Genomic DNA, 9,166 nt, shown 5'->3' on the forward strand with positions numbered 1-9,166 from the left:
CCTCTCACATAATAAGGTTTTACAGCAGAATATACACTCAGAGAGCTGCGAGGGCAGACACAGCATCTAAACTATTTTTTCCAGCAAAGTAGAATAATTAATTACTTCGTGGAATAAAATAAAAACACATAACGGGATGAAGCTGAAACTGTGAATGAATCAAGAACATAGGAACAAGTTGGGGATTTCACTGCACATATAGATACAAGAGGCTGCTTATCCATCCTGCTTTCAGATGCAGCAGAAATAATAGTAATTAATGCCTAAGGTTCAAGCTGAAACATCGTTAATATTTAATTAGGGGAATTGTTAGAGCCCCTGTGTGGAAATAGGGCTTTATATAGATTATCAATAAACACGCTTAATTTTGCATCAAATTCATCCCGACGTTTTCAAAATCCCGCTGTATCCTATTTCTTGTCTACCTATACGTTTCTTCCTCTGCTCACTTAATTGCTCTCTCTGCGCGGCGTTCACTTACCTCCACCGCAAGTCAGCCATTGTTTATTTATTTTTTTGCAAACATAGGCAATCATTTGAGCGGGAAAAAGCGAGTAAAAAAACTCCGTTAATTAGTGAGCCCAATGGCAATGCATCGCGAGAGGCATTATAATTAAACGTTTAGCTGCTATTTAACATCCTAATGGTTTAAAAGTCCACTGAGAATTAATATTAAGCGATATAGTCTCGCTAATGATGACAATTTAAAAATACATAATTACTGATTAGGAACATAAAGCAACGCTGCATATAGTGGGAACATTAAATGGCATGTAAACTTTCATGCCTGTCTTATAATCAGATGATAATAATAATAATAATAATGATAATAATAATAATAATAATAATAATAACAATAATTTCGTTTATCATTATTCCTAGAATATTCAATTAGGCCTCGAGCCACCGCAATTACATATATTTGTTTTACTTGTTTCAAATTCCCTTTTTTATATATAAAAATTCGATTTCAAAATAAAAGCGACCACATGGATTCATATAAACGCGTCATGAACTTATGGATAAATGTAGCAGGCCTAAAGCCAACTGTATGCAACTGGGGTTTCAAGCCAAATATGTTCACTTGAGCTTCCTCTGTAAAGCTCCTTGTATTAAGACGTTTCGCTCCTCTCGGCATCCCAGCTGGTCCGCTTCTCTTTCTTTTTCTTTTTTCTTTTTTTTTTACCTCTTTCTTTTCTCTCCGTGTCATCGTTGTGACTTATTTTCCCCCCAGATCACAGAGATATACTGAGGAAGGACTCCTCATCCATGTGCTTCCCTCGCTCTCTCTCCCTCTCTCTTGTCATTTTCAGATTTTTTTAAGCCACACCCCTCCTGCAGAGAGAGAGAGAGAGAGAGAGAGAGAGAGAGAGAGAGAGAGAGAGAGAGAGAGAGAGAGAGAGATCCATGACCATCTCCCGGGTGTTTAAAAACTAACTCAGGACAATAGCAGCGAATGAGCGCTTAATTAAATTAATTAGTCCTTCTTGTCAATCTCGGATTAATGGCCAATAGAGACGGTGCTGCCTAATGTTTTTTTTTTTAAACTCCTCTTCTCTCTCTCTCTCTCTCTCTCTCTCTCTCCCATATCAGTGAAGGGGAAGGGGGGCTCATCCCGGCATCCTGAGGGGAGGTAATTTGCACGGATCAAGGGGGCAAGGCGCCGCAAAGTATAAATACTGTGACTTCAATAGAGGATCACCAGCAGGTTCCCAACTCCGCTACCAAAGGAGGGAGGAATTGGCTGAGAAGATATATTCTTTATATATTTTTTACCTTCTTCCTGAGTTGGCAGCATCATCTCGTATAGGCTATCATTTTCAAGGGGTCGGCTTTAAAACGAGCCACACCATTGATGTCTTAAGCTGTCGTGGAAGCACAAGGGAGAGTGTGTGAGTGAGTGTGTGTGGTGGTGGTGGTGGTGGTGGTGGTGATTTTTTTTTTTAAGAGGGGAGAAGGCAGTGTGATGGAAGAGCTCACCGCTTTCGTGTCTAAGTCTTTCGATCAGAAAGTAAAGGAGAAGAAGGAAGTGATAACCTACAGGGAGGTGTTGGAGACCGGGTCGACGCGAGCGGGGAGCAGGGAGTCTTTAACCGGAGAGCCGGGGAGCCGAGAGGACGCTGCAGCCGTCACCCGGAACGGAGCGCTCTCGCCGGGCAGGGAAACGGACATGCTCGGCCCGGAGAGGATCAGGGACGCCGGGAGCCCCAAACTAATAGACGGTAGGAGTGCATGGCAAATCTTTATCTACAGGGCTGTCTGGACTTAGAGGGGACTATTCTAGTCCAGAGAGGCCAATCGAACATCATAAACTGATGTTTTTTTATTTGCGAAACACAGTTAAAGCTTCTTCATTTAAGATCCAAACACAAAGCGCAAATTTAATAGCCCAATAATCGAGATCTGGTAGAAGCAAAAAATCATCCATGCTGTTTTCTGAAAGTAGGCTATGTTTTATTTTTCTTCACGTCAGTTGTTTGCCTTATGCAACATAAAAAACCTTGACGGGTTGTTTTTTGTTGCTTTTTTTTTAAACCTATCATTCCTCTCAATAAGATGCCTGCAGTTTATAATGTATTTCTGTGGCACAGTTTCAAAGTTTTAAATGATAAGAAAAGGCCTACCCTAGAACTATAAACAACAAGGCCTCTTGTGGCAAACTAATAATCATTTTATTATAATAAGAGGACTTAAGCTTGTATTTTTCATATATAAAACGTTTGTTAAAGTAACAAAGGTGCATTCTGGTGCTTTAAGTTTTCAAAAAACGTTGCAGTATTTCAGATTGAATAGAAGCTTCATCACAATGTAGATTCTATTAATTCATTACATAATTGTTGTAGATTGTCATTTATCTTTCTTTCTTCCTTTCTTTTATCTTTTATATATAATGGCAAAGGCGCATCAAACACCTGACAGACAGAAATCAGTTCACATGAAAGCAGGCGATCAAGTCCTGTCATTTCTAGTCACTCGGTGCACATGCATGTCTGTTTTCAGGTGTGGAAGCACATCTGGTAAAATAATAAATGGCTTGAATAAAAATCTTAGGATCTCGTAAATAAAAATAGCAAATAGACGTTTAGGTGGAAGGTTTGTTTTTAGTGATTCTCCTCAATAATTCAGTGTTTTTACAATAGCTGTTAACGAAAATAACAGCAAATTAAAAAAGAAATCAGGGATTTAAAGGGAGCAAGAAATCATACTTTAGATTTAAATATCAATGTTTGTTTTTGTGTTTAATGCTTCAAAACATTAATTTCTATGTGCTAAAATTATTTATATTTTTTACATTTTAAGAAGCAGCTGTTTATAGTGTGTTATAAAAATGTGGATTAAATGTAACAACGTGCAGGACAAGATATCTTAGAGTTGGGTGACATCTGTTCGTCATGGGCAGCGTGGTTAAAAGCATGTATCAGACATCCAACAGTGGGCACAGCGATGCATATTTATAAGCGCTTAATAATTAAAGAGCTTTATGTAGCTCTACAAAACATCCGAGGTCTGATAGCTGTGTGATATTTGAGGGCTGGGAGGACATGTCTTTCTTTCCTTCTCATCAGACAGGTCTTGTTTCAATTGGTGCAGGTCGATAGCCATTTTTCTAGTGACGTTATTTCAGGGTTTTTTACGGAGTTTGCACGCAGAGATTTGCTTATTTTTATTATGAGGAAAGTATATATAATAAAAAATACAGATTTGGCACTGTTTTTTGGTGGTGTAGTGGTTAGCACTGCCGCTTCATAACACAAAGGTCGCGGGTTCGAATCCGGTTTTTTAGGAGTAAAATATAAAAAGATGTACTTTGTGATGCTGGAGCCCAGTGCTGACCACAGACTGGAGGTCACAGATGGTGCTGATGTCTTCCTCTCTTCCTCTCGTCTGCAACAAACACAGGCAACACGGACGTGAAGGAAAGGAAAGAGGACTCGAAGCCTTTAGAGGATGAGGCACAGACTAAAATCAAACAGAGGAGAAGTCGGACTAACTTCACATTAGAGCAGCTCAACGAGCTGGAGCGTCTCTTCGACGAGACCCACTACCCGGACGCCTTCATGCGGGAGGAGCTGAGCCAGCGGCTGGGACTGTCGGAGGCCCGAGTACAGGTAGGAAGAAAAATTATTTAAAAAAATAATAAGTAGAAGAATGTTATAGGCTAATTATTTTATTTAAAAAAAAATACTTATTTCTAAGACAAAGTTACACCCATTTAAATATAAGTAAATTAAAAGATAATAATAATAATAATGAATACATATATAATAAATAATAAATATATTAAATTAAATATTAATTGTTACCATTATAATTAACAGCATTATCATAACCATGGCAGTGTGCGTGGGCTATATGTGTGTCAGAAACAATGGAAGAGAAAGTGCTTAAACTGGAATAATAATTATGACCAAGTGAAAATATTGTGCCTAATAACAAGAATCAAAATCATAATAATGACATTGATGATAACAGCAACAATAAAAGCAATAATAATAGACGAAAAAATAATAAGAAATACACGTGTTGTTCCCTTATTCTGTCTTTTTAAGGAGCTATTTTAATATGTTTTCTGATTTTGTTATGATAAGCTTTATACCACGCATAAACACAGTCTGATCATAATAATAATAAAAATATTTTATGACTTCAACAGTAAAAAATGCACGTGCACAGACTTACTAGGCCTGGATTTGTAGTTCAGATGAAGCACCCATGGGTGTTTGCAGGTTTTAGTAAGATTTTTAAAGAAGAAAAAACGGCTTACTATGAAACTTGTTTTTGTTCCCATCATTTTCAGATCAGATTAGTTTCCTCTCAGCTTGTTTTGATTATTTAATTTGTGTTAATGATCTCAATTAGGGCCTGTGCTTGTATCACGAGTATCGTTTTAATCTGTATTGTCCAAATCTAGCGAAACAAATATTTGCCTTCAGTTTCTGGGTGCATGTTACCACATAAGGCCCTGTTTGTCAGAGATGCTGTCGTTTTTCATGGGGACACACCATCTGCGCAGAAACCCAGTAAGGCTTCAGCCAGGCAGGGAGGGAGAGGAAGGGAGGGGAGGGGGGCTCAGACTCAGACATGCCTGGTGTAACAGGAGTAGGGGGGCAATGAACATATAGACTCTCATCTGATGTATCAAACCCTATAATATCTTTTACCCCGTGTGCCCCGGCTCAGGGGAGGACTGAGCATTTGTCTCCAGATTGAATATGGCGCTCGTTGTGGTAAAAAAAATAAATCATAAACCGGGCCCAAAAGACCTCCAACTCACCCTTTACCCCCCTAAAAAAGTTAAAGCCAGCTTTTTGCAGGGCTCTCCCGGCCTGAACTGGAATCTCACCAATAAGGCGTATTGTATCGCGAACAAGGAGCACAGCTCGGGGATTTGCATAAATTATGTATTATTTTCTACCCAAATCAAGAGCAGCTCTCTCCCTCTTTCTTTCTCTCTATCTCTCTCTTACACTATTATATCTTTTTACCAGTTGCATGCACAGACCACACATTTATTTTAGATTTTGCCTCAATCAATAGGAGCATTTTGCTTTTATCATCGCGATAAATTATAGCTGCAGCATGCACAAAAGGACTTCCGATTGACATATACTGTGGTCAATAAATGAAGCCAGCTGACAGCCGGATCAATATGATATTTCACTGTGTGTATACGGAGCTAATGTTAGCGAGATTGCACGTTGACATGTTGTATTGTGGGCTAATTCAGCCCGAGCTTTTTGTCTGGGAAATTCAAAGCAGATTATCATAGAAATAAAGCGTTTAATCTGTGTTCCAAGGCGTTTCTCTGAAATTGACGCTTGTCGATTTCAACAGAAGGAAGAAAAAAAGAGAAGTGAGCTGGCTTTGAAGCGTTTCTTTTTTTGTGTGCAAGTGTGTGTTATGGCGGTGATTAGACAAAACTGCGAGGCATTTAAGCGTCTCTCTGACATGGATTTTTCTGCAGATAAGGGTAATTAATTTCAGCGGTCATTTAATGAGAGGGAGATGGAAAGATGCTCTCAGATCGCCTTGCTCTGATGTCCTAAAACCGTAATAGCATTGCTGCTATTCGATATCTCAGAGTCCATTCAACTCTTCGGGGACACTAATCTATAGAAAGATGAAACCACCGCTGACAAGGTTATTTATTATAGTCCAATAGTCCTGCACATCTCCAACAAGGGTGTTTCTATTCTCCTAATAAGGTTTTAATGCGCCTCTTTTCGTAGAATTACTACCGTTCTCTCCCCCCTACTTCTCCTTGTTGCAGACTAAATGTAATAATTCAGAATCTGGGGTTAAGCAGTGTCATTAATATTTCAGAGCTCCTCGGGGATATTGTTTTTCTGCGGTTGTTGTCACTTTGAGAGGAATTACACATGGCCTCACAAGCAGCTGCCAATCAGTGGGTCTCTAATTAATTTCTGTCCCTGCAGGTTTGGTTCCAGAATAGAAGAGCCAAATGTAGAAAGCAGGAGAACCAGTTACATAAAGGTAAGCTTTTATCCTGCATGCTCCCACAAAAACAACAAAACCATATTTCTACTTTATTATATTATATCCTATTATAGGGCAAACACACGCTCTAATGCGTGCAGCATTTTTAATCTTTACGCACGGTTACTATTTGGAACGTGGTTTCATTTTCACTTAATGAAGCCATCAAACGCACTGTGATTTCTTTTAGTGCCTGTTTATCTCGGACCTTATTAAAGTTTGCAGCTCGTTATTCAGTCCTACACTCTTTGTTTTTGAATATTCTCCTCACAAATAGACTATCATCTGTGCTTTTATTTTTTATTTTTCGCAGGAGTTCTGATTGGAGCAGCGAATCAGTTTGAAGCTTGTCGTGTAGCGCCATATGTCAACGTGGGGGCTTTACGGATGCCATTCCAACAGGCAAGTGACTTTGAAGCGTCTAGTCTTAAAAACCAGACCAATCCCCGGACTGCTGTCTTGGCACATGGCTCTGCCCAAGTGCTATGCAGAGACTCCAGTTCCAATGTAGGGGGTAACTAAACTCTTATTACCACACTGTCAAAAAACACTGTGCCAACACAGCGTAGCCTGTACAGCCTAATTGGAAAACTCCCTCTATTGTTTTAATCCTCATAAATATGTCTATTTTACTGTGAGCAAACACAACACCAAGGCTTTGTTTCAATGTTTTCACACTAAAGTTGGATTGGTTTGTTTTTGATATATTATGCTGTGCACCTGTGTGTGGGGGACCTGGACAGAATAAGAAAAAAAGTATAATTGATATTGCATTATATTAGAAGTGCATGGTCTAGGTTTATTATCCCGTAAGGGCCCAAGATCTCTATCAAACCAATAAAAGTTTAATTTGAGATCAGATTTCAAGCTATTGGTGTCAAAATAAAAAAACAAATTTGACCTTTGTCTCAAAAGAGTTGCCGTTGTCAATAATGTCCCTAGAAGTAGATGGCATCCATTGAAGTGCAGCTGAATGGTGACCTCTAAGCACGAGGTCACAGACACTTACTGACAGTTGAAGCACATCCCACTGCAAAGTTAACGCATGTTCTCCCCCCTTCTCTCCCCCCACCCATCCGTGCGTCCCGTCCTGTAGGATAGTCATTGCAACGTGCCGCCCTTCTCCTTTCAGGTGCAGGCGCAACTGCAGCTGGACAGCGCCGTGGCCCACGCGCAGCACCACCTGCACTCTCACCTGGCGGCGCACGCGCCCTACATGATGTTCCCCGCGCCGCCGTTCGGCCTGCCGCTGGCGACGCTCGCGGCCGAGTCCGCCTCCGCCGCGTCGGTCGTGGCCGCCGCCGCCGCCGCCAAGAACACCAGCAAGAACTCCAGCATCGCCGACCTGAGACTGAAGGCCAAAAAGCACACGGCCGCGCTGGGACTGTGACGCCAGGGAGACCTGGGGGCGCGAGGCGCGTACGCGCTAAATGCCGCGTCCTCGCTACTGAGAGACACTGAACACAAAACCCAAGAGCAGAGCGAGAAGAAAATATCCAAGGACGATATTTATGTTTTCTTTTTTTAAAAATGAAGGACGACGAGTATACGTTTAAAAATATAGGCTATTTATGAGACAAATAAAAAAAAGACTGTGACGTGATATAGCCTACACAGATGTGATTTTTGGACGCGGATGGACAGCGAGCAGGGGACACCCTGAAGGAGGACGCAGCAGCTGGGACGGTCGATACTTTGTCAAACAAGGCGAACCATTCTGCAGTTGTTCTGTTTTAATATTATATTATTATTGTTATGATTTCATATAGAGGCTGGCCTCGTTATAAAAACACTTTCTCTGTAAAAGGACAGAGCAGGAATTCTTTGAAGAAAAAAAATATTCTAAGTGTTTCTCTCCCTCTTCTGTTTCTTGTCCAAAAAAAATCAAAAATGCCCAAGCAAGTGTTTGCATGAGTTTGTCTTCACGGAGGACGTGATGTGAGCTCCACCTCTTCTTCCTCTCCCCCTCTCTCTCCCTCTTTCCTCTCCTCTCTGAGGAACTCTCACTTGAATGTTTGGCCTATATTTGACCTTGTTTGGACCTCCTCTGGTGAAACTATAGGCGACACACCACAAATGTGAGATTATAATATATGTGTAGGCTATATGCTGAACTTTTTTTGGTCAGGATAGCCCGATAGTGTCCATATAAGGTGGTGATCTGTCCCCTTTTAAAGGAGCATCATGTCATCTTAAACACGAGGACTGTATGCGAACCGGTACGGGCACGTGTAAAATATGTTTATACACAAGAAACATGCATTATTTTTATTATTTAGTGGCTTTATGAATGCCTTGTGGGGAATTTGTTCATTTTTACTTTATTTCTGTGTATTAAAAAAATCATGTGCTTTCTGTACGTAATTTTGATGTTTTTATAACAGTGGAAGTGAACTTATACCTGAGGCACGGGTTTCTAAAAAAAAAAAAAAAAAAGAATACTCATGAAATTGTTTTACTTTTTCCATCACATGTGAAACGTGAATCCACCTAAACAAAAATGTTTTTCGTTCCTATAATAAATTAACTAAAGTTTCTTTAATGGGTTGACATTATTTTTACATTCTTAATTGGCCTTTATGAGCAAAATTATTATTATTATTATTATTATTATGATCGCTGCCGGTAAACCTCTGAGAGCTTTTCAATAATTCATGCCTGTAGCTAT

General features: G+C 40.1%; 1 protein-coding gene across 1 annotated transcript; it reads left to right on the top strand.

The window, feature by feature from the left end:
* The first annotated feature begins 1,563 nt into the window (after positions 1 to 1,563).
* Positions 1,564 to 8,862, top strand: shox2 (shox homeobox 2). The gene is made up of 5 exons (XM_059331288.1): positions 1,564 to 2,222; positions 3,901 to 4,109; positions 6,438 to 6,495; positions 6,812 to 6,900; positions 7,595 to 8,862. The coding sequence occupies exons 1-5, from the start codon at positions 1,967 to 1,969 to the stop codon at positions 7,886 to 7,888; spliced, it is 906 nt and encodes a 301-aa protein (XP_059187271.1). The 5' UTR covers positions 1,564 to 1,966; the 3' UTR covers positions 7,889 to 8,862.
* The last annotated feature ends 304 nt before the right edge of the window (positions 8,863 to 9,166 follow it).

This window comes from Centropristis striata, chromosome 4, assembly GCF_030273125.1.
Source record: "Centropristis striata isolate RG_2023a ecotype Rhode Island chromosome 4, C.striata_1.0, whole genome shotgun sequence".
Classification (NCBI taxonomy): domain Eukaryota; kingdom Metazoa; phylum Chordata; class Actinopteri; order Perciformes; family Serranidae; genus Centropristis; species Centropristis striata.

Bases quoted from the DNA above. Each gene is read 5' to 3' on its own strand.
- shox2 (XM_059331288.1), top strand. From the start codon at position 1,967: ATGGAAGAGCTCACCGCTTTCGTGTCTAAGTCTTTCGATCAGAAAGTA. The intron at 2,223-3,900 runs GTAGGAGTGCAT...CAACAAACACAG, and splicing joins GAGCCCCAAACTAATAGACG to GCAACACGGACGTGAAGGAA. The intron at 6,901-7,594 runs GCAAGTGACTTT...CCCGTCCTGTAG, and splicing joins TACGGATGCCATTCCAACAG to GATAGTCATTGCAACGTGCC.